Source organism: Podarcis liolepis (assembly GCF_965112155.1).
Source record: "Podarcis liolepis genome assembly, chromosome: 6".
Lineage (NCBI taxonomy): Eukaryota > Metazoa > Chordata > Lepidosauria > Squamata > Lacertidae > Podarcis > Podarcis liolepis.
In genome coordinates, this window is record NC_139559.1 from 141095 (window position 1) to 166322 (window position 25228).

General features: G+C 53.9%; 1 protein-coding gene across 4 annotated transcripts; it reads left to right on the forward strand.

The window, feature by feature from the left end:
- The first annotated feature begins 3599 nt into the window (after positions 1-3599).
- Positions 3600-23535, forward strand: LOC310709919 (protein-glutamine gamma-glutamyltransferase E-like). Of its 4 annotated transcripts, none has more exons than XM_083510041.1 (15): positions 3600-4024; positions 4612-4690; positions 5492-5615; positions 7420-7593; positions 8218-8460; positions 10337-10455; positions 12857-12985; positions 13104-13284; positions 13377-13512; positions 14370-14473; positions 14548-14790; positions 16230-16550; positions 21279-21436; positions 22917-23041; positions 23282-23535. In XM_083510041.1, the coding sequence occupies exons 3-15, from the start codon at positions 5609-5611 to the stop codon at positions 23439-23441; spliced, it is 2100 nt and encodes a 699-aa protein (XP_083366167.1). In that variant the 5' UTR covers positions 3600-4024; positions 4612-4690; positions 5492-5608; the 3' UTR covers positions 23442-23535. The 4 variants fall into 4 exon arrangements, with proteins under 4 accessions (XP_083366167.1, XP_083366169.1, XP_083366168.1 ...); XM_083510043.1 differs by having other exon boundaries at positions 5499-5615; XM_083510042.1 differs by lacking the exon at positions 3600-4024 and adding an exon at positions 4033-4175.
- The last annotated feature ends 1693 nt before the right edge of the window (positions 23536-25228 follow it).

A 25228-nucleotide genomic window follows, 5' to 3' on the forward strand; every position in this document is an offset into this window, starting at 1 on the left:
AAATGCTTGTTTACAAAGCTATTGTACTAGAACCTTACTGTATGCTTGTGAAACATGGACCACTTATAAACGCCATCTCCAACTTTTTGAAAGATTCCATCAACAGTGTCTCCCAAAAAATTTACACATCACTTGGGAAGACAGGCAAACTAATACCAGCGTACTGGAAGAGGGAAAGATCAACACTGTCGAAGCAATGATTCTTCAACATCAACTTCGTTGGACTGGTCAAGTTGTGCGGATGCCTGATGATCGTCTTCCAAAGCAACTACTCTATTCCAAATTTAAGAATGGAAAACGTAATGCTGGTGGTCAACAAAAGAAGTTTAAAAACTCTTTCAAGGTAAAGCTTTAAAAAGTAGTATAAACACTAACAACTGGGAAACATTGGCCTGTGAGCACTCCAATTGGAGAATGGGCTTTGGAGACACTCGAACTCAGGACACAAGGGAGAAACACACTAAGAGGAAGGCACGCTTGGCAAATCCACACCATGATGAACTCCCACCCGGAAACCAATGTCCCCACTGTGGAAGAATGTGTGGATCCAGAATTGGCCTCCACAGTCACTTACGGACTAACTGTTCAGACTGTGTTCATGGAAGACAATCTTACTCGGCTACGAGGGATCACATGCAACCCATGTTTGGGGTTCCTACCCTTTGTGTGTTTGAACCTTGAGGCAACACTAAAGATTGGGTCTACTGGCGCAGTTTTGGTTTTTAAACTTGGCTGGAAATTCCTTCTTTACTGACTGGAGGGACCCACGTGGAGTGGCACCCCAAGGAGCTGGGCAGCAGAGTCAGCCTGCACCCCAGGATTTCCCTTTTTAACTATATGTCAGCTTTATGCACCCAATTAACCGGTGTCTGTCCACCATATCATGTCTGTTCTTGAGAAAGATCTGTGTCTTTTGCTGAAATATGTAAATTGCTTTACATCTCCATTTTATCTCGCCAGATATCAACAAGTTCCAAATTATCCATCATTTTTTTAAAAAAATGTTTAGGTACCTTACCCTAGGAAGTTTTAGTATTTTTCTCTGCAGCTCTAGCCTGTATTGTGAAGACCACTCCATTCCAATCTCCCATAACGCACCAACTTTCATATGAAAAACCCACCAACTTTTCCATAAATCATTTATAAAATATTGATTTGTCTTCATTTGGAGCATAAATGCCTAAAACCACAGTTTTATTCCCTTGCTTTGGAACGGGACGGAATGAGGGGTGTGTGTCTTTTTTTTTATCTTATGTGATTACCTAACAACCCCCCCCCCGGAAGAATCGTTGCAATTACTGAATATAAGAGGAATGATTAAGAACTGTGTGGAAATGAATTACTAATCAAAGACATGGTTTGTGAAATATCTGGAAAGGAATGAAAGGCCTTTGGAATGACGCAGCTATAAAAAGAGACTCGTTAGGAAGCAGGCCTGGTGGCAGGATTTACGATCGAGGGGGAGGGGACCACGGCTTTGTTATTATAGCGGACTGTGAGTTTGACCTGGCAGAACCCCCTAAGAAGTTTGAGGAGAGAGTGACAGGCCTGCAAGGATTAATGGGCAGACTTTAAGAATGCTTTGCATCGAAGTGTTGAAATGGCGCCTGCCTGTTTGAATATGGCTCTTGGAGGAACGGACAATCCACACAGGATATAACAACGTTTGTTTTTAACCCGCTTGTGGAGACTATCAGAGGTCACAAAGAAAGGAATATACGATAACAACAAGAAGATGAAGAAAATTGGACAGAGAGAAGATTGGACAGAACTGTGAATATTAAAGCAGCAGCAAGAGAGATGTTTGGATCCCTTTCTGAGCTCGAAGCATGGGTACCCCCAACAAAAATTTAAAAATTTGGTTTTGTAATTTGGAATTAATGTGATCTGATTGCTTTGTTAATAAAAATTATATGGAAAAAAACATATCTACCTTGCTCATCAGTTTTGGGCAAAATTGGAATGTCTATGTACATGTAGAATAACCCCATTTTTTTCTTCAGTTCTGCAGACAATTTCCTCAGCTAAATTTTTTTGAAACAAATATTTTATATTGTTTTCCCTAATACGTGCTTCTGGTAAACAAATAAGATCCAATTTTCAATTAATGAAATCTCTTTTCTCTTTTCAAAGGGCTGGCTATCAGGTAAAAAGCCCTGCACAGCTTAGGTGCCAGCTATCAGGAGTGTCACATAAAACAGCCCTTCTCTTGGTCCTGCCACCTTCACAGGCACCCTTGGTGGGGTGGCGGAGGGGGCTTTCTCAGCGACGGTTGTGGGAGATGGATGGAGGGTTAAATCTGCAGGCTAAAATGCAAAAGTAAACAGGCTGTGAAGACTCTGTAACAGAGTAAAACACTTAATAAAGCTTAGAAACAAGGCAATCATACCTTTTACCACTTTTATTTGTGGTCTTCTGACCTTTCCATTGCAGAGAATAAACCACACAGCTTTTTTAGTAAGATAGACAAAAAAGTTTACGTACAGGAAAACACTTCTAAGTTACAGTAAAACAAGAGTTTGCAGTTGCAGCAAACAGGGCCGAAACCAGCAGCTTCGGGAAAACAAATCTGCTTAGCTTGGAAGAGAGGCAACTTTGGAACTCCCCGCCTAGAGAAGTCAGGCTGGCTCCCTTCTTGTTGCTCTTCCACCAGCAGGTGGAGAGCTTCTTGTTTCGACAGGCTCTGGGGAACAGACTGCTTTTAATGAACGGGTTGGCACCGTCCTGTTTTTATTGTAATTATCTTCTGTTATGTGAGTGTGTGTACAAAATTTTATTAATGCTTATTTTTAAAAAAACGATTTCCCCTATATTTTTAGCTGTTCTTATTTTATCTGTAAGCAGCCTTAAGTCCTTGTCAGGGAGGAAAGGTTGGGTATGAAATAAAAATAATAAAAATAATTATTAGTAGAAGTAGTGGTAGTTGTTGTTTACTCGTTCAGTCGTGTCTGACTCTTCGTGACCCCCTGGACCAGAGCACACCAGGCCCTCCTGTCTTCCACTGCCTCCCACAGTTTGGTCAAACTCATGTCTGTAGCTTCGCGAACACTGTCCAACCATCTCATCCTCTGCCGTCCCCTTCTCCTTGTGCCCTCCATCTTTCCCAACATCAGGGTCTTTAGTAGTAGTAGTAGTAGTATAAAGCTGATTTTTTGGATATAAGGCTCCGAATGGAAGAGGGTGTTGTTGTGGACCTGTGTGCTTGCTGTCCATCCCCTGGGAAATGCCTCTGTACCTGCTCTGAACTTGCAGCAGCAGGAGAAGAGTAAGGCAACCACGTCAGGCACCTGCCCACTGCAGGGGCGCAAGGTGGGGAGAAGGCGGATCCCTGTAACTGCAGGTGGTGCAGAAGCCGAAGCCTTCCAAAGAAGAGGAAGGGAGCTGGAAGTGCTCAGCTGGGGTGGAGGAGGATGCTGAGGGGAAATGAAGCAGAGCAACAGCCTTAGACATCTTCCCAGCGTTCTGTGATTCACAAAGAAGGCTTTGGAGCAGGCTACTTCCTCCTGAGTAGGACATTGAGCAACATCAGGACCATTAAGTTGGGCGGGGAAGTGGCAACAGCATTGCTCAACTCCAGCCCTGTGGCAGACTTCCAGAAGCCATCATGGAGTTCAGGCTGGGCTTGTGATGATTCCCGGTGAAGAATCCAGGAAGCAAGCAAGGACAAAGTTGCAGTTCAGCAGATGAATCTCCAAACTGGAAAGTCAAGCCAGGCAGATACGGATCTGCACACAGCGGGGAGAATGCCTGGGCTGGGAATTCTGGGCTGGGACAAGCATGGCTGCCAGCAGTAAAGGTGTGGAGGTCAAGTTCTTGAGCAGGCAAAAGGCTCAGAGCAGGTAGTTTGCAGGAGCCCAGAGCTGGGAGGAAGCGGGGATCAAACACCCCGCACCGTGGCTTGTAATGAAGGGGTGGAGTGAGTGAAGCACGACTGAGGCAACGCCACCGCCTGAGACTGCCTGAGCAGCAAGAGGAGGCAGTGGCAGGTGGTTCCCAAGGCATCGCAGCAGCAGCAGCAGAAGGAGTAGGTGGCACGGTGGGAAGCAGGGGCTGCTCCCAGAGGAAGCCAGACTGAGAGAGGTGGCCCAGGGGCAGCTCACGCCCAACAGGCTGATGGGCATTGTGGGAGTGAGCCTTTGGCCAGATCCAGCCACAGGGCTCTTTCATGCTCTCAGGTGAAATGGGGCAGGGGGAGGTGAAGCTCCCCTGGTGCGTCTGTGGGGCAGGGGGGCTGCGCAGCTCCTTGTCTTCTGTGGCTCTGTAGTGTGGTGGGGAGGCATCAGCCTGAGAGGACAAAGGAAGGTGTGAGGTCTGTTGAGAGATGAGGGAAAAGGGGATGTCTGGTTGGACAACCAGTGATGGAGAGGACCTGAGAGGATGGAAGGCACTCAGGAGGGGCCCCAAGAAGATCCCCAGCAGATAGAGAAGGGGGAGCTCAGCACCCCTTGGGGCACCCAGTGGGGTGGGGGAAGCTTTGACCCCAGGTAGGCCATGGCCATGCCACCCGTTAGACAAGCCTTGCTGAGAGGTGACGCAGCCACATCTTCCCTCCAGAAGATGACTGGTGCTCTTGTCTCACATCTTCCTAACTGAGTCTTTTTGAATTCCAAGCCTGGAAGACATTCTTGATGCAAAGCAACCAAGGGCCACTGGAGACCTTCAGAGAAGATCAATACTCCACTGGCAAAAGGTACTTCACTTTCCTCAGCCAAAAGAGAATTTCTAGAAACCTCAGTAAAGCTCATCTGAGGAGAAGGAAAGGCTCCTCCACTGTCTGAGGTACCACCTCAAGCCCAGGAGAAACAAAAATGGGGAGGGGAGAAGGTCGATGCCAATGAGGCATTGTGCAAGAGGCCCAAGGGAGCCAGCGGTGGGTTTCTGCAAGAGTCCCTGGGGATGGCCAGCCCCTTCTCAGCCGTGGAACTCACTTGGTGGCTTTGGGTCTCTCTCTGGTCAAGCAAGGCTACTGCCAACGCAGCCTCTCCTTCCCTCCCTCTCAGCTGAAGCTGCCTCAAGAGGCTCTTGGAGCAGAACTGTAGATTGGCGAGAGACCCAAAGGGTCGTCTAGTCCAACCCCCTGCAATGCTGGAAGCACAGTTACCTTGTGAGGAGCAAATGGGGCCATGCCAGCTTCTGGGGGAGGGCAGGAGGCCAAAGGGATGTCCGCACACAGGCAGGAACCCCATTGGGAAATGGGAGGTGGCTGGGCTTGTGCAATGAAGGAGACGCAGGGCTCTGCCTAATGGAAGGGTGTGGGGAGAGAGGCTCTCTCTTCCTCCTGCAGTTTCTCTCCCTTCCCACCTGTTTCCTCGCCTCTGGGGGTGACTCCTCACCTTGGAATTCCATGTAGGAAGTCCTGCATGTCATCCCTGCGCAAGCAAGTGAATGCACTTCCTCTGAGTAAACAAGGATGCCTTCTCCTCCCACTGGAGAGGAAAATTGCCCTTGCGCTGCCACCGATTACAGGAACTGGCTAATTGCACCTGGGTAGTTTTTAGGGATCAGCGGAAACATCCTCACATCACACCTGGCTCAGCGGACAGCAGGAGAGCGGCGAGGAATGTGCAGTAGGAGCTCCTGGCCGTGCTGAAGAAGACAAGACTCAAGGATGGGAGGTGAGTTTGGGATGGTGGCACCTGCCCCGGCCAGCCCTGCTCTCTGCCCTGCAGCCTCCATGCTGTGGTCCTTGCTAGGGAGGAGGGAGCTTTCTCTTTGGTGGCCTTTGGCTTGTTGCTCTGCTGAGACTGGAGTCCTCAGAAGAACACAAGGCAACTGTGCATTTGCTGTCTCCCACATCCAAGGGGGCCAGCCCAGCTGCCTGGGGCCTTCCAAGGAAGAGATGGTGAGTTTCTGGGTGCCAGGAGAAATGGGGTCTTCCTCTTCCCCAGCAGCTTTACCCTCAGGGTGCAAGAGGGCCTTGAAGGTCCCAAGTGATGGCTCTTCCTCTCAAGGTGGCAATCTGCTCTGAGTGGACGGATGCAGCGCATTCTTGAGCATCCTGGAGTTCCTGCACCAGCCTCTTCTTCCATCTCTCCACTTCATGTATTTATGAGTAGAAAATATTAATATATTGCTCTTCATAAATAGCATCTGAGCGGTTTGCAACAATCCTCCACCAAAAGCCCATCAGCAGGTAGCCCTTCCAAACCCCTCAGAGTCCTGCTCTGGTTGGCCTCCCACTACAACCCTCCGTGAGGCTCCTTAACCAAACAGTCATGGGGTGGTGTGTGTGTGTGTGTACGTGTGCCTGCCGCTTTGATCTTTGTCCTGATCTGGTCTAACCCAGGTGGGAACTGCAAAACTGAGTACCCAGCACCCCCCGCCATTGGCATTAACCTCTGTGAAAGCACTGGGCGGCAAGTGGCGCATGAAGACCCAACAGCCACGTATCCCCAATGTTAGGGCAGGTTCTGCCTGCCTGGCATTTAATGCCTGGAACACCTGAGAGCATTTCCTGGTCTCACCACAATGGGAGCAACTGAGTCTTTGATCTCCCTCCCTCCCTCCCTCCCTTTAATGGTGACTCATCCTTCTCACTTCATCCTTCAGGTTCAGATTTGCCAAGTCTAGAGAGCAAAAACCCCGGAAGCAGCTGCTTCCCGCTCCATCCCCAAAGCACCAGCTGGATTATGGGCAACTCTAGAACACTCTCTCTGGACTGGGGCATGGAGACTCAGTCTTGGCACTGACCTCTACCCTGTGCTGTCCTGGTGGTGGTGGTGCTGGAAATCCCAAGGACGCAGGAGCAGCAGCCCCCTCCAGCCCCTCGGCTGGGTGGTCAGGATGTGCCTGAGGAGGACTGCAGGGAGCTGCCTTGGAAAGGGAGTCCCTCAGCTCTGCTGAGCTCCTCTGCACTTGGGTGGCAAGGGCTGCCCGGCGTCAGGGTGTTTTGTCCTTGTTGCAAATCACCTTGTGTGTCTAATGAAGGCAAGGCCTCTTCCTCTTTGATGTCCCTGTCGGGAGACATGCAGCTCCTTCCCTGGCTGGCGCCCACGCCCATGCTGCTTCCTAGTCTGTGATGATTGATGGATGTTATACATCCCGCCCCCCTTCATCACTTTCACACACAATCTTGACTTCTCATTTGATGCCGCCTTCTCCCCTTTTCCTTTTCTGTTGCAGTTTTCATATTTTGTGACATTGATTTAATTGGATATTGCAAGGTGGGTTGAAGAAACTTACCTGGAGAATGGGATGTAGGTGTGTTACTAAATAAAATGACGATAGCTGCTCTGGTCAGCATGGATATTGCACCCTGTCGTGGCCACCCAAGAAGCAGAGTCTGCTTAGGAGAAGGCTTGGAGACGTGAAGGTGGACGAGCAGCAGCTGCGTCTGGCTGGCTGGGGGAGAGCAGAGTCAGGCCAGGCTCCACTGGCCCAGGCAGGCCCCTTCCAGACTCACCTTATGCTGTTCCACAGATCTGACACCAACACAGCTGAGCTGGCAAATCCCGGCCAATGGCCCGGCCCACCACACCAGCCGCTTTGCCTGCTCGGAGCTGGCTGTACGCCGGGGGCAGGGCTTCTTGCTGACCGTCTACTTCAATAGACCCCTTCAGTCCGGGGACAGCTTTGCTTTCGTTGTAGAGACAGGTAAGGCCGCCCCCACCACTGTTTCCCCCCGTCCTCCTTCATGGCCAGCTGGCATCACTCGCATGGGCACCTCTTGGCCTGATCTCTGGCTGCGGGACAAAAAGGCGCCTCCGGGGTGGCACCTCTGCTCCCCTTCGGTCCTTGCACACCTTTGGCCTCTGCACACGGAAGCGGCAGATCTCCTGGGCCGCTTGCCTGCCAAGACCTTTTTGACCGCGGGGTTTCCCTTTCCCACCATCCTACCCCTGCATGCAAACATCTCTCTCCCACAAGAAGCTTGTCCATCTTTAAGGTCCTGCCAAAGACCCCTGGCTTGCCCTGTGCCACGTTATGCCCTCCACAGCGTTCTCTCTGGTGGGAAGCCAAGATGGCACCACCACCACAGGAGCTGTTCTGTGGTGCGGAAGAGACCGGGTCCAGTGCGGGCGCACACACGCACCAACACTCCTGTCCCCGGAGGTCTGTGCAGTGCCTGCATCCAGAGGTTGGAATCAGGTTGGCCAGCTGGCTGGATCTTCATGCTGACCAAAACCTTCAGGGAGAACGTTGCCGCTTGGGGAGCCTCTCACAGGTATGAGTCACCTCCAATGACAGCTTTGCCTTTGCCTCTGTTCCCTCTGGCAGGGAGAGCCCCTTCGGAGTCCCAGCACACCCGGGCCGTCTTCCCCGTCTCCAGCGCCCTGACTGGAGGGTCCTGGAGTGCCATGCTCAGCTCCATCAATGGCAACTGCGCCAACTTCACCCTGGCCAGCCCCCCCACCGCTGCCATCGGCCGCTACAAGCTGAGCCTGCAGATGATGTGTGGCAACCAGGCCTATGCCCGCTTCCTGGGGCAGTTTGTCCTGCTCTTTAACCCTTGGTGCCAAGGTAAGATGCTCCTCCTGCCTGCCTGCCTGCGCAGGCCCTGCTACCGCCCTTGGGATGGGCCTCTGCCCCACAGGGGTGTTTCTGCTGAGGGTTGACAGGCAGACAATGCAGGTGGTGCCACGTGACTCCCTTCCGCACCACAGCTCTGCGGTTTAGAACTCGTCCCTTAGGACAGCTTCCCAAGCAAGCAGGCAGGGAATCATAGACTCAGAGAATTGTAGGGGGCTTTGGCCTTCTTTGTAGCTCAAAGCAGAAGCCTTGCACAGACCTCCTCCCCACCCCAGATGTTGGCATCTGGGCAATAGATGCCTGACCCAGAAGCCCGACTGGGGCACAGCAATGCTCTACTGACCGGCTGGTGATGGACCGGGCTGATGCTGCAAGAATTTGTAATGGTGGTCCTGGAGACAGAGTCGTCGCCCCCCCCCCCCCCCGCAGCACATGGGGCCAAGTGTGCTTCACAACAGCAGCAGAAGGAGGAGGAGGAGGCCTCCCCTCTCCCTCCCTCCCTCCCTGCCTCCCAGGGACTCTCCTCCTGTTCTTCTGGTTGCATCACCCAGGGCCTCTGGGCTGCTCATCCATCATCCAGCTGGGCGGTGGAAACTCAGCACTCAGGACTAGCTAAAAATGGGAACGTGGCTGAAAGAAGAAGGGCAAGATCCAGCACAGCTGGGCAGGAGGCCAGATCCCTCTTTGCCCAGAAGAACGTTGGCCCAGTGAGCCTCCCAGAAGCACCTGCAGATCTGACTGCTGCTGCGTCCGACCGAGTCCTGACTTGCCCCTTCCATGCGTCAGCAGAGCAAGCAGCAGCCAGAGCCCTTTGCTACAGCAGCAGCTGCACAGGGGAGGCCCCCCCCATTTCCACGGGCCCCTTTCAAGGCCCCCCCACCAAGCAGCCTAGTGGTTGCACTACCCCACCCCCAAAGGATAGGGAAGGGGGTAACATGTCCCACTGGCTTTGCAAGGCCTAGCTGACAGCCCTCCCCTCCTAGGACAGATGCTGGGGGGGGGGGGGTTGCCTCGAGCCAGGCCAAATCCCTGGCCTTGGAGGGCCCTGGAACTTGCCCACGCCAGGCTGGGAGACCCCAGAGGATGCCAGGTTTTTCTTGGAAGGGAGCCAAGGGCTAGGAAATCCCTTGCTGCAAAACGGCTGGCTTGGGAAGCTCCATGGCAGCTCCTTCTTTTGGCCCAAGGAGGCAGAAGCAATGATGGGGCTCGGCAAAAAAGCTCCTTGTGGGGCAGGGACATGGCAGGGAGGGGGCTCCCCTCTCACTGCCCAAGCAGAGCAGAGCAGGATGTGACCCTTTTGCCCAGGCTCCTTTGCACTGCTCAGCTGGAAAGCTCTCCCTCTCAGTTGTCAAGACGAGTGTCCCCATCCCCTGGGGCAGGGTCTCTGACCTTCAGGGTCACAGCCACGGTCTGCAGTGTCTATGCAAGAACCACAAAATAATAAAACTGTATTGTTGGAACAGACGGCAAGGGTCTACTAGTCCAACCCTCCGCAGTGCAGGAGCACAGTCAGAGCATCCGACTACCACCTTCCCAAGGAGTCTGTTCCACTCTTGAATAGCTCTTACCCCCAGAAAGTTCTTCTTAATGTTTTTTCTGGAATCTCCTCTCTTGCAATCCAGCTCTTTCATAAACTTACATTTGCAAGGATGTTCTATTCAGCAAAATAATTATTTCCCAAGCAACTGTTGCCCAGCACACACCAGAGGGAAACTGATTTATATGATCAAGTTCTAATTTTAGAGCAAAGCTGGAGGCCCCCAAAGACATTTGAGGGGGGCATTTACCCCTTGCCACTTGGTTGTTCAAAGTCCAATCCAGCTTTACTTGAAGCACCCACTGGCAACCTCTTGCCTCCGCCCAACAGGAGACCTTGTCTACATGGCAGATGAAAGCGAGAGGCAAGAATACGTTCTGAACGAAAATGGGATCATCTTCGTGGGAAACGCCAACTATATCGAAGCGCGAGGATGGTACTACGGGCAGGTCAGTGTTAAGGTCTTGCTCCTGGCCTTCAAAGCACCAGCTCTGCTGCTGGCCCTATATCTCTGGGCTATGGGGCTGTGGCCCTATATCTCTGGGATTGGGGTTCCACCGCCCCTGCCAGGGGGACAGCAGCGGTGCCCTTGTAGCCTTAAGATGGAGAGGTGGCCAGGAGAGGAAGTGATGGTAAGGGAGGGGAGGCAGCATTTTCCTCTGCCTGGATCCTCAGAGCGATGGAAACCTTCATGGGAGGATAAGCAGGGCAAGTAGTCCTGGGAAATGGGGTCATGGGGAGGTTGAGGAGAGCAGCTTCCTAGGCCATTGCTGTATGGCTGCACAGTCACCGTCGAGTGGGATGAGTCTTAATAGGTAGGAGAAGATATATTAATTGTCATTTATCCATCTAGGCACCCACGTGTGTGGGCTGAACAGGGTTTCAAAATATTCTTCTTATTTGGCAGTAGCCAAGTAAGATTGTCTTCCATGAACACGGTCTTAACAGTGTGTCCGTAGGTGACTGTGGAGGCCAATTCTGGATCCACATGTCCTTCCACAGGGGGGACGTAGGTTTCTGGGTGGGAGTTGATCCTGGTGATGGTTTGCCAAGCGTGCCTTCTTCTTAGCATGTTCCTCCCTTGTGTCCTGAGTTCAAGTGTCTTCAAAGCCCATTTACAGATAGGTAGCCGTGTTGGTCTGCCATAGTCAAAATAAAAAAATTCCTTCCAGTAGCACCTTAAAGACCAACTAAGTTAGTTCTTGGTATGAGCTTTCGTGTGCATGCACACTTCTTCAGATACACTGAAACAGAAGGTGCCAGATCCTTCTATATAGTGAGAAGGTGGGGAGGGGTATTACTCAGAAGGGTGGTGGGAATGGGTGATTGGCAGATAGCTGAGATGAGCCTGTTGACGACTCTTAACGACTGCAATAGGTCTTACAGGAAAAGGCAAGGGGTGAGAAGGTGAAAAATGGCTTAGTCATGTATAATGAGATAAGAATCCAATGTCTCTGTTCAGACCAGGTCTCTCCATGGTTTTAAGTTTGGTAATGAGTTGCAATTCAGCAGCTTCTCTTTCAAAGCCCATGACACCTTTGGTAAAGGCTGTTCTCCAACTGGAGCGCTCGCAGGCCAGTGTTTCCCAGTTGTCAGTGTTTATACTACATTTTTTAAAGATTTGCAGTGAGAGAGTCTTTAAACCTCTTTTGTTGACCACCAACATTACGCTTTCCATTTTTAAGCAAAATCACCCCATGCGTGGCAGAAAATTTAAAAACATAGGAATTATAATAAATCAAATCAATTAGGCTGTAGAACCTTGTTTTGAGCAAGTCCAGCTATAAAGTCAGCTGGCTCCCCTTTCTTGCCCTGCTTAATCAAGAACCAGGCAACAGCTTGGAAGGTAATAAGATTCACTTACTTTAGGCAGGCGTTGGTTCACAGCAACAGGAGCAGTAAAGACTATGCAAGCAAGTCACTTCTATTTACTTTTCTGAGCTGGAGCAAGGGAGGCAGATCTGCACCCATTGTTGGTCAAAGGAAGAGAGAGAGGGGAGCAGGAAGTACTATATGCTCCTTCTTCTCTGGGAGAGGAGGGGAAATGACATCACACAAAGCCCTCTCTACCAATTGCATTTCTATGGTCTTGGCCCTTAGCTGTCAGCAATAGAGCTCTGTAGTCTTAGCCCCTTCTCCCGCCAGCTAGCAGGAACCTGCACTTTTTAGGCTGGGCTGGAATTTCACACATGCTGAAGGTTGTCCACATGTTCTGTGACTGTGTGTGTAGCCCAAAGTAGAGAGTGCATTGCATGATGGAGGGGAATGGTTCCTGCCACCACAAGGAGCAGACCAAGACAAGACTCTCTTGGGGTCAGCATTCTCGGGTATTCCCTCCCAGTGTCAGGGGCTGAAGGTAGACAAGAGGGAGGCAGCCACTGAGCCCAGCTCCATCTGTGCCCCGTGGCATGGAGATGGTTCTGCTCAGAGGATGCTGGGCTGAGGCCTGAGATAATAATCTGTATCACAGAGAACGAGCAGAGGAGCGGCAGGTGCTCCTGCTGGCTGCGGAGCGCTGGGGGTCCCCATTTGCCCTGGAACCAGTTGGTCCTTCTGCATCTTCATGTGCACAAGAAGACCCTCTGGTTCTAACCTGCCCCAGCCTGAGGGCCCATGTTTCCCTCTCTGGGGGTCCCCACTTGCCCTGGAGCCAGTTGGTCCTTCTGCATCTTCGTGTGCATAGGAAGACCCTCTGGTTCTAACCTGCCCCAGCCTGAGGGCCCATGTTTCCCTCTCCACCTCTTGCCCCAACTGGAGCGCACCCTGGCTGGGTGACTGCGCATATTTGTCTGTGTGTGGATGCTCCTCTGCTTCGTGGCGCTTTAGAGAACCTTCCTTTCTGCCTTGCAGTTCCAAGATAACATGCTCAACCTGGCCCTGACGCTGCTGGATCTGAGCCTCTACCATCGCCAGGACCCAGGTGGGGACACGTCGCGCAGGAGCGACCCTCGCTACGTGGGCCGGGTGATCAGCTCCATGGTAAGCGCAAGCCCTCTGCCACTTGATCCCAGGCGGGGTGAGATCCTGAAAGCCCCCCCAGCTCCCAGGCCCCCCTCACCCGCCTGCTCCTCCCTCACCCGCCTCCCTGGCGCTGTAGGTCAACGGGAACGACAACGACAACGGGGTGCTGGAGGGCAAGTGGAGCGAGGAGTTTGCCCACCACGAGAACCCCTCTCGGTGGGACGGCAGCGTGGCCATCCTCAGAAAGTGGGCGCAGGACAACTTCCGGCCGGTCCAGTACGGCCAGTGCTGGGTCTTCGCCGGGGTGGGCGGCACAGGTAGGCTTCTGGTGGCAAAGCGGAGGGAGAAATGGGGGTCGGGGCGCCGAGCAGAGCCAGACCCACCGGCCCCTCTCTCCTCTCTCGCGCAGTCCTGAGGTGCCTGGGCATCCCGACCCGCTTGGTCACCAACTTCAATTCCGCCCACGACGCAGACACGAACTTCAGCATCGACAAATACTACGATCCCTCTGGCAAGAGCATCAAGAGGGGACAAGACTCCGTTTGGTAAATGCGCCTCTGGTGGGCGGGGAGGAGGGAGGGGGCCCGGGCCCTTCGGGTGCTCGATCCTCCCAGGATTCCCTTCAGAGAATCACAGAACTGTAGAGCGAGAGGGGACCCTGAGGGTCATCTGTTCCAACCCTCCGCAAGGCAGGGATCTCAACTAAAGCGCCCCCCACCGGGGGCCGGTCTTGCCAGGCCCTGGAGACAGACAACGGATATCTGGGGTTTCTCTCCATTTCTCACATTTCCAATCTTAAACTCAATTCTCCACCACCTTCATGGGAAGTTTTAAAGGAGGGGTTGGGTAGCCACCTGTCAGAGATGCTTTAGCTGAGATTCCTGCATTGCTGGGGAGTGGGTTGGTCTAGATGACCCTTGGGATCCCTTCCAACTCTACACTTCTATGAGTCTATTCATGTCTGTGTTTGGCTCTGGGGATCAGCCCCCTACAGGCATTGGAACTGTCAGAGGAATGCCAGATCTTGGGCCAGGATTCTGCCACCCCCCTCCTGCCACCCCTGCCACCCCCCTCCTTGTGAGCTCAGCCCCTTGGCTTGCCATCTGTGCATGAGGCTCGTGTTGTATAGAAGCAGCGTGGGGAGAGCCCTAGCTCTGCCTCCTGCCGCCCCCTCTTCAGGTGAGCCTCCAGCGCCTTCAGGGGAAGGGACACAGCTCAGCGAGGCCAAAGCATCTGCAGCAGGCGCCCAGTTCAATCCCCAGCGCCTCCAGGGGAGAACCTGGCCTGAAACCCGGGAGAGCTGCTGCCAGGAAGAGTGGACAGTGCTGAGTGAGATGAGCCAGTGGTCTGACTCTGTGTGAGGCAGCTTCCTATCTCCTCCTCTGTTCCTTCCCCCCTTCAGGGATTACCATGTCTGGAATGAATGCTGGTTCACTCGGAGGGATCTGGGGAATGCCTACTGCGGGTGGCAGGTGGTAGACGGAACCCCCCAGGAGAAAAGCCAAGGTAAGGCCCTCTCCTGCCCCCACCCCACCCTGGTCGCCCTCCAGAGCAGCTGCTGCACCCCGCTTTCCTTCCAGGGATCTACCAATGTGGACCAGCCTCTGTCCTGGCTGTCAAGCAAGGAGACGTGCGGCTGAACTACGACACGGGATTCGTCTTCTCCGAGGTGAATGCCGATATCAACCGATGGGTCATCTATCCCGACGGGAGGCAAGTCAGGGTCTATTGCGACACGGCGTCCATTGGCAGCCACATCAGCACCAAAGCCGTGGGCAGCAACTATCGGGTGGACATCACCAACAACTACAAGTACCCAGAAGGTGAGTCCCCTTCCCTCCTGGACCAGCCCCTTCTGGCTGGCTTCCCCCCTTCCCCCATTTCTGATCTCAGGGGACACACTAGGCGGGCAGAGGCAGAAGCCCCCACCAGCCAGGCCAGCACAGAGGCCACCAAATTAGCATACAGGTGGTCTCTCCAAACTGGGTGGCAGAATGGCAGGTTGAACGGAGTATCAATAAGGGCAAATCGATGCAGGGTGCCAGCCCACCGCCCTCCCCCAGCAATCCCTTTCCCTTCTAGAAGAGAGAGAAGAGAATCCTTTCTCAAAGGCAGCAATCATAGCGGAGGCGCAAAATGTAGACTCCATGCTCAGCGGGAGAAGACTTCTGCACACCAGATAGTCAGGCAACAAGACGGGGGCTCAGCCCTTCCGGGAAGGGGCATTTGGTGGGCCACAGCTGGAGGCAGAATGGGGGGCTGGGAGAGCCCACAGAGGCACCTGCACCCTTGGCCGCTCCCCCCGCCAGAACGCCAGGGAGTGTTTGGGGCACCCGCTGGCAGAGGCTCTTCCCGTCCCACACGGAAACCTTCCTGCCTGGGCTCTGCCTGCCTTCCCTCAGTCTCAGGATTTCTGGCTGGAAGCAGCATTGGGAAGGAAGGAAGCACATGCTGGGTGCGCAGAAGGTGCTGCTGGAGGTCCTTGGCACTGGAGAGAACAGCTGGGGATCCTGAGGCGCCCCCCCCACACCCCTCCCCGAGGCCCCCTGTGGGTGCCAGCAGAGCCAACCGCCCTGTGCTGGGCTTTAACTCTGCAGAAGGCGACTTCTGGGGCTCTGCGCCTGACTCCGTGCGGCCCTCTCTGCATTCACAGCACCCCATACGTCCTCAGGCACACCCGCCCTCCCTCCCTGCCGTGGTGCAGCTGCTGCCTGGACTCTGGAATGCGCTCCGTGCACATTCTCTTGGGATGAGGAGCCCCAGCCCTTGGCTCCTGGCCCAGCTCCACGTGCTGGAAACCGGCCAGCGCTCCTTGGGCTTCTGCCAGATGATCACTCCCACCCTCACCTGTCTCCATTGGACATCCTAAAGCAGCCCATGTAGGAGCTCTGGAAGGTGCTCTGTTCTGAGTTAGACCACTAGTCTAACCACTAGTGGGGCCACCGAGATACTCGCACAATAGGATGAACAAGCTTTTTATTTTTTGGCCAGTCAATTGGTCAACTGCTTTCAACTGCTCAAAGGGCCAGTGCTATTTGTCTCCCACTCGCCCGCCCAGCTAGACTAGGGAGGCTATGTGCAGCAGGAAGCACCAGCAACGCCATTCCTGCAGGTGTTCCTTCCATGTGCGCTGGCAGAAAAGGGGCACAGCAGGTGGGCAGTGTGTCAGACTAGACCTAAAGATCTGGAGTGAGCTGGAGGCCTGCATTTTGGCAGGGGGGCTTGGAACCGGAGGCTGACCGCTCCCTTCCTTTCCTTGCAGGCTCTGCCGAGGAGAGAAACATCTACCGCAAGGCCTGCTCCCAGATGTATGGGTCCACGCCCAGCGAGAGCCGCATGAGCACCACCGACGACGCCTCCGCCTCCGAACTCATCACGCACCCCGGGCTCTTTGGGAAGTTCAAGCTGGCCCAGCCGCCCATCCTTGGCAAGGACATCAACCTCATCCTCACCCTGGCCAACTTGGCCCCGGAGCCCAAGACCATAACTGTCAACCTGAGCGTCTCGAGTGTCCTGTACACCCGGAGGGCCATCAGAGAGATCCTGAAGGAAGTGATGACTGTCAGCCTTGGCAACAAGGAAGGTAAGGGGCCTCCCCTGCTCCGTGTCTCAAAGCCCATCCAGGCAGGGAGGGAGAACAGGGGTGGTCTGCTGGGTGGCTCTACACAGCCTCTGCTGCCATCCAGGAGTGGTACAGACTGGGCTGCTCCACCTTCTGGCACCCGCTCCACCTTCTGGCACCCCCACCCCACTCTGCAATGGCCCCCTGGGGCTTCCAGACACGAGGCTCTTGCAAGGCTCCCCCTCGCTCAGGCTCCCACTAGAGGCAGCAGTAGAAATGCTGTGCAGGGCCCATCATGAGACCAGGGCCAAGGGCAGGTCTCCGGGCAGGAGCACCCACAGCCCCACTGTCAAAGCCAGAGCCCCCTGGACCAGGTGGGGGGGGTCCTCTGAGGCCCAGGCCTCCAAGCATCACCGTCAGGGAGCCAGCAAAGGAAGGCAGCCCAGCTCAGGTGAGTCTGTACCTGCCCTTGGGGTCTGGAGTGGAGCAGGGAAGGGAAGCCAGCACAGGAAGGCAATGGCAGGGGCCAACTGGAGCAGCCTGTCTGGACGGAGCCCCAGCGCATGGGCCGAGGGCCAAGGCAGGCTGCTCTCACTTGGCAAGCTGGAGAGCTAAATTGGAGGCCCAGGATTTGTTTGTTTGCTTGTCTTGTCCATTTAAAAGCATTTATAAATCACTTGATGTTTCAAAATATCTAAGCGGTCTGCAATTTTTTTAAATAAAAAAAACTAAGCAGTATCGCTAGATCAAAAATACAGTCTGAACTCTATAAAGCATAGAAGATCTTAGAAAGACAAACGAGATAGGGATTTGAGGTGTTGGGAGCCATAAACAAGGGTCTCGCTTTGTTGGTCAGGCAAAGAGGTCAGTCTTCAGCCGGCTGAGGAAGGTCTGCATCTTCTTTTATGTTCTAAGCTCTGGGCTTCCAGCCAAGGGGTCCTGGCTGGGAATGTTCTGCCCTTTGGGGGCTCCCAAGGGAGGAGGGATAATAATAATAATAATAATAATAATAATAATAATAATAATAAATAAATAAATAAATAAATAAATAATTTATTATTTGTACCCTGCCCATCTGGCTGGGTTTCCCCAGCCACTCTGGGTGGCTTCCATAGAAACCAAAAATACAGTAAAATATCACAGATTAAAAACTTCCCTGAACAGGGCTGCCTTAAGATGTCTTCTAAATGTCAGGTAGTTATTTATGGCTTTGACATCTGATGGGAGGGCATTCCACAGGGCGGGTGCCAAAACCGAGAAGGCCCTCTGCCTTGTTCCCTGTAGCTTTGCTTCTCGCAATGAGGGAACCGCCAGAAGGCCCTCGGCACTGGACCTCAGCGTCCGGGGAGAACGATGGGGGTGGAGACGCTCCTTCAGGTATACTGGGCCGAGGCCGTTTAGGGCTTTAAAGGTCAACACCAGCACTTTTAATTGTGCTCGGAAACGTACTGGGAGCCAATGTAGGTCTTTCAAGACTGGTGTTATGTGGTCTTGGCGGCCGCCCCCAGTCACCAGTCTAGCTGCCGCATTCTGGATTAGTTGTAGTTTCCGAGTCACCTTCAAAGGTAGCCCCACATAGAGCGCATTGCAGTAGTCCAAGCGGGAGATAACCAGAGCATGCACCACTCTGGCGAGACAGTCCGCGGGCAGGTAGGGTCTCAGCCTGTGTACCAGGTGGAGTTGGTAGACAGCTGCCCTGGATACAGAATTGACCTGCGCCTCCATGGACAGCTGTGAGTCCAAAATGACTCCCAGGCTACGCACCTGGTCCTTCAGGGGCACAGTTACCCCATTCAGGACCAGGGAGTCCTCCACACCAGCCCGCCCCCTGTCCCCCAAGAACAGTACTTCTGTCTTGTCAGGATTCAACTTCAATCCATTAGCCGCCATCCATCCTCCAACCGCCTCCAGACACTCACACAGGACCTTCACCGCCTTCACTGGTTCTGATTTGAAAGAGAGGTAGAGCTGGGTATCATCTGCATATTGATGGACACCCAGTCCAAACCCCCTGATGATCTCTCCCAGCGGCTTTATATAGATGTTAAAAAGCATGGGGGAGAGGACGGAACCCTGAGGCACCCCACAAGTGAGGGCCCAAGGGTCTGAACACTCATCCCCCACCACCACTTTCTGAACACGGCCCAGGAGGAAGGAGCGAAACCACTGTATAACAGTGCCCCCAGCTCCCAGCCCCTCAAGACGGTCCAGAAGGATGTTATGGTCGATGGTATCAAACGCCGCTGAGAGATCCAGCAGAACTAGGAAACAGCTCTCACCTTTGTCCCTAGCCCGCCGGAGATCATCAACCAGTGCGACCAAGGCAGTTTCAGTCCCATGATGAGGCCTGAATCCCGACTGGAAGGGATCCAAATGGTCCGCATCCTCCAGGCGTGCCTGGAGTTGTTCAGCAACCACGCGCTCAATCACCTTGCCCAAGAATGGAAGATTTGAGACTGGGCGATAGTTGGCCAAATTGGCCGGGTCTAAAGATGTTTTTTTAAGAAGCGGTTTAATGACCGCCTCTTTCAGCTGGTCTGGGAATGCCCCCTCACAGAGGGAAGCATTCACCACCCCGCAGAGCCCATCGCCCAGCCCTTCCCGGCTTGCTTTTATTAGCCAGGATGGGCAAGGATCAAGGAGACAGGTGGTTGGTTTCACGCGTCCAAGCAGCCTGTCCACATTCTCGGGGGTAACGGATTGAAATTGATTCCATGCAACTTGACCAGACAGAGCTCTAGCACTCTCCTGCCCCGGCCCTGCTCCCACGGTGGTGTCTAGCTCCTTCCGAATATGAGTGATTTTATCTGCAAAAAACTTAGCAAAATCATTGCAGGAGATCTTGGGGTCTTTACAAGGCCCCGGTGGTAAAGATGGCTCCGTTAAATTGCGAACCACCTGAAAGAGTCTCCTGCTACTATTTTCTGCAGATGCAATAGAGGCGGTGAAGAAAGTCTTCTTCGCCGTCGCTATCGCCACTTGGTAGGCTCGACGTTGAGCTCTAACCTGTGTCCGGTCAGATCCGGAGTGAGTTTTCTGCCACCGATGCTCTAGCCATCTCAGCGATTGTTTCATCGCCCTCAGCTCTGAAGAAAACCACAGGGCTGTCCGGGCTCCATGCAATCGGAGAGGGCACTTCGGAGCCAGACAGTCAATAGCCCTGGTTAACTCGGCATTCCAGCGGGCCACCAGGGAATCAGCTGAAAGGCCATCAACATGGGATAAAGCATCCCTTACCACTCTCTGGAAACCATTTGGATCCATTAAGTGGCGGGGGCAGACCATCCGAATTGGTCCCACCTCCCTGCAGAGGGGAAGGGTCGCGGAGAAGTCCAGTTGCACCAGGAAGTGATCTGACCATGGCACTTCTTTCGTTTCACTTTTACTTAGTGTCAGATCACCCACGTCACTAGAGGTGAATACCAGGTCTAAGGCATGTCCATGACTATGAGTTGGGCCCAACTTATTCAGGGACAGCCCCATGGAGGCCATGCTTTCCACAAAGTCCTGAGCAGCCCCTTGTAAGGTCGTGTCGGCGTGGATGTTAAAATCCCCTAGGACAACCAAACTAGGTGTCTCCAGGAGAACATCCGCCACGACCTGAAGCAGCTCGGACAGGGAATCCTTGGTGCAGCAGGGAGGTCGGTACACCAAAAGGAATCCTGTACTGCCCCTATTGCCCAACTTCCAGAACATGCACTCAGAAAACTGGGTCTTCCCAGTAGGACGCCTGGTGCAGACTAATGACTTCCTAAAAATCACTGCAACCCCCCCTCCCCGCCCACATGACCTGGGTTGCTGTGCGTAAGAGAAACCTGGTGGGCAAGCAGCGGCAAGGACAGGCCCATCTGCTTCATCCAACCAGGTCTCTGTCACACATGCCAGGTCAAATCCTCCATCCACAATCAAGTCGTGGATGGCAGTGGTTTTATGAATCGTTGACCTGGCATTGCACAGCAACACTTTCAGGTCATGTGGGTTTCCCCTGTTGATTCCAATATCCATCCGGTCAAGACAAGACCCGGAGGCAGGGATAGTCTTCAAACAACAACTAAACCTGCCTCCTCGGTAATGACATGGTCTGGTCTTAGAGTAACTCCGCCTCCTGCCCATGATCACCGAGCTCGGATGTCCCAGTGCTTCCCCCCCTGTGGAACTTGTCCCAGCCATCGTGTTGGCTGGGGAGCCACTCCCAGGCAGCCCTGATCCCGCCCCTTAAAAACAAAACACAAACTATACAGAACCAATAAAACAACAGAAAACAAAAAGGAACAGAACAATTATACTAAAATTAATCCCCAACCAACTATCCATCCCACCCACCCACCCCCAACAAAGGAAAAAAGGAAAAAAAGGAATAAAAATTTAAATTGCCACCGACTGCTTGAGGACATTTTAAAGCACATTAACCACCTGTAACAGGGAAGCAATGGCAGAACACTTCCCACACTTCCCCAAAAGTTTGTTCCAAATAAGGGCCTGGGCCACGCCCCCTGGGCCAGTTGGAAAAGGCCCTGGAAGGGAGCAGGCCCTGCAGTCGTCACCCAGCCGATGGTCCTCCAAGCTGCTTCCCTCTGGAAGCTGCACCTTCCGCTGCAGAGGCAGCCCTGGAAAAGGGGCGGGAAGAGTTGTGGTCATCGCTGGGCTGAATCCATGGAGCAGGAACAAGTTCAGGGGGCAGGAGGCTGGGTGGTGGTGGGTTGCCTCTGAGGAAAGGATCCTGACTCCCCCCACCCCTCTGTCTTTCAGAGAAGCACCTCCCACTGCGGATCACGTACGGCCACTATGGGGCATCCCTGACGGACGACAAGAAGCTCTTGGTCACGGCCTTATGTGACGTTGTGGACGGCGTGAAGCTGCTGGTGGAGAAGGCCATCACCCTGGAGACCCAGAACGTCTCCATCACGGTAAGGAGCCCCTCTGCACTCAAGGGCTGCAGCCAAGAAGGAATGCCCCACTCCCTGCTGGTCCCCCGTCCTGGAACCGCAGCCCCCCACCCACAAGTGATTTTTATTTATTTTACTTTTTTATTTTCAATGTAGAATCATAACAAAAATTACAGACATTAAGTCCAAAATAGTACTATACAAACAAAAAAGAGAAAGAAAAAAAGCAAAGGAAACAAAAAAAAAACACATCTACAGAAAAAAACCATATCTCATTACATACATATACACATATTGACTTCCTTCCTTTGTTCTAAGACCTCAAAACATTTACTCTCACTGTATTGTTGTGTCTAATGTAGATTACTTCCATCTCTGTACTTTTTTTTTTTACACCATTTTTCTTTTTTACACCCACAAGTGATTTTAATCACTGCTGCTGCTGCTGCTGAGGCTAACTTGATGGTGGGAAGATTGAGGACAGATGAAAGAAAGTCCTCCTTCTTGTAGTGCAGAGTGAAACTGTGGAACTCCCTCCCACTTGAGGCAGGGATGGCTTTGGAAGAGGATGGGACAAATTATTGGAGGGTGAGGGGGCGACTGAGGGCTACCAGTCAAGATGGCTCTGCCCGTCCTCCGCAGTTGGAGGCAGCAATGCTTCCGAATCCCAGGTGCTGGAGACTGGGGGGGGGGGAGAGGGGCTCCTGCGCCCGGGTCCTGCTTGCAGGGCTCCCAGTAGAGGCATCTGGTTGGCTCCTGTGAGAAGAGGAGGCTGGAATGGATGGGCCCAGGGCCTGATCCAGTTCTTCTGGTGTCCATATGGCAATGAAGATGCAAGTCCAAGTTGAGAGGCTTCTTCTAGCCTCAAGACCCCAAATAAGAGGGGCTGAGTTTGGAGCCACATCAGCACAGACCCTGTCCTTGGGCAAGGGGAGGGGTCAGCCAGTCTCCTGTCTCCCCTCACCTGGCCCCAGGTCCATACTGCAGTACCTGCAACCCCTGCCTCACCTCCCCATCCTGGTTCAGCCCTCTTGCATCATGGGGTGCCATCCCAGAATGCAACAGCTCATAAGGGAGCTTGGGGAGGAGGTGGTAAGCCCCAAAGGGTTAATGATGCAGCCTGACTATCCCAAGGCAGCTGCCTCCCAGTTGGCATTCAGGGCAACCTTGCGGGGCTGTTGGGTTCCCCCTGCAACTGGATCATGGGGGGGGGAGCTCAACCCTTTGCTCCTGCTGAGATCCTGATCCAATTTGGAATGTGGCTGTGAGTATCCTGTTTGCAACGATTCCAAGGCCTAAATAGGTACAGCGTTTGACCGTATTTGAAAGAAGGGGGGGGGCTCTGGAGAGGTGGTGGCTGTGCCTGAGGAGGGGGTCCTGGCTCAGCAAGCCCCCTGGGCCTGTGGCTCTGCTCGGAATGAGGGAGCCCTGCACCTGCCAGGATAAGTGCTGGTGCAGAGTGCGTTCCCAGAGACTGAGCAGCTCCTCTCCTTGGCTGCAGGCCCCTCCAAGCGTTGTAGCCAACAAACCAGCCACCGTGGAGATCTTCTACGCCAACCCTCTCCCAGAGCCAGTGGACAACTGTGTGCTGCTGGTGACACTGATGGGCCAAGCTGTCAAGATCAAGTAAGTTTGGCGGGGGGAGGAGCAACCAGCAAGTGGGAGGAGCTTGGCTGGCCCACTCTCCTGCCTGGCAAGGGGAAGGCGAGGAGACGTCCCACCCAAGTGACTCCTCTGAGAAGCCAAGCCAGCTGCAGGTGGAGCCAGTTCAGCCGTGGCCCTGTGGAGGACCTAACCCCTGCAGGCTGGTCACTCCAGGGCTGCCTCCTTGCATGTGTGTGTGACCCCCTCTCTCTCCCCCTTCAGTGTGGCAGCGCTGGCACCTGGAGAGAAGTCCAAAATCTTCTTCGAGTTCACCCCACGCAGCGCGGGGGCCATGCAGCTCCACGTCGACTTCTCCTGCAACAAGTTCCAGCACATCAAGGGCTTTGTGCTCATGAACGTGGCCCCGGCCGGGTCCATGTGATCCGGGGCAAGGGGCTGCGGTGGTGAAGGGTGTGTGTGTGTGTGACTGTCCTGTTCCTGCACGGTGATTAAAAGCTTTTTCCCCAGGCAGAAAAGTGGCAGCATTTCTTCTAGGGGGTTGTGGATGGCTAAGGCGCATCTCATGGGTGGGGTGGGGAACGTCTCCTGCTCCTTCAGTCATCAAATTATAGATTTGGAAGGGGTCTCAAGGGTCATCCAGTCCAAGCCCCCGCAATGCCAGGATCTCCACTAAAGCATCCCTGACCGATGGCCAGCCAACCTCTGCTTAACAGCCTCCAAGGCAGGAGAGGCCACCACCTTCCCAGGGCTCTTGCCCTCTTCCTGGTGTTGAATTGGAGTCTCCTTTCTTGCCATTTGTATCCCTTGGTTCTGGAGCAGCAGGAAAGAAGCTTGCTCCGTCCTCCACATGACAGCTCTTCCTCCTCCTCCTCCACCACCTCTTGTGGGGATCTTTGGGCAGACTGGTATGCTCTGATGTGCTCAGAAACTGGGTCAAATTGCACCACTTGGGCCTCTCCAAGGCACAGAGCCACCTCCTAGCAAATGGTCAGCTAAGAAGGCACGCTAGGTGCATCTTGCAAAATCTGCTTGGTCACGGGGAGGAGGGGGCAGCAGGGGGCATTCACACAGTGATCTCTTCCAGGGCTGGGGTGCTCTTCTTCCTGGCTGAATTGCAGCAGCTTTTGCCAAAGGGCAGGTCACACTAGCTGGGCCCTGGAAGCAGATGAAGAACCTCCAGGAGCCCCACTGGAGGGGCCTCCCTCTGGCTTCCGCTGCTCAGGCCTCAGGAGTGAACCCGGCCCCCTTTGCTCCCAGCGTGGTCTCCCCAGAGGCCAGACAGGCTCCTCGGTCTTGCCTCGCTCCGGCCGCCATCCAACTCCCTCCCCTCTCAGGGCCCTTGCTAGGACCACAATATTGCCAGCCCCCCCCCCCGATTCAGCCTAAGAGAAGAGGGTCCGCTTGCCTCAACCTTTCCCCCCAGGACTGCCTGGGCCCAGCTCTACCCCCTGAAGAATCCACCCACCCTCTCTCTCCCCCTCCCTGCCCTAGCTGGCTCTGCCCACAGGCTCGCCCCCACCCTGCCCCAGACCGCTACTCAGAGCTCCCTTCATGACGGTTGGGCCTGCCCTCCTCCCCTCCCCTCCACCGCATAATGAACATGCCTGAATATGATAACAATAATTAACCATAATAGATGTGGAAATGTGGTGACCCAGCTGACTGGTTCAACTGGATTTCAGCGGTTTTGAATCAGGGGGGTGTTGAAGCGCTGCCTTTAAACTAGGTCAGCCAGGACTGAGTGGGGGCACCTGGCTCTCGCCTCCATCCAGCAGCTGGCTCTACTCGGGAGGAGGGAGAGGAAGAAAAGGCCGGGTCAGAGCCATTCGCTCCCTCAGTCCCAGCTCAGGGAAGAGGGGCTTCATGGATACAAAGTGGAAGGTTGAGGGTGACAATGAGCATTGGGCTAGGCGATCCTAGGTGTCTCTTCTATGACCCCCTCCAACTGGGTGGTTTTTCAAGGGATGACTGAGCCCCTGCATGGAGGGTCCTCTGTGGCTTGCCACTGGCTACTCCCGTGGTCAGAGAAGAGGTCCCTTTGAGTCCGGGCCTTAGGGGGGTGCTGGCAGAGGAGGTGCTCTCCCCGCAAATCATCCTGGAATTGTAGGGGCCCAGAACTGGAGACAGAATTCCAGGCGGCAGGGGTGCCAACTTGAATAAAATAGGGGGGGCAGTTAAGCCCTGCATAATCGATCACATGGTGCAGTG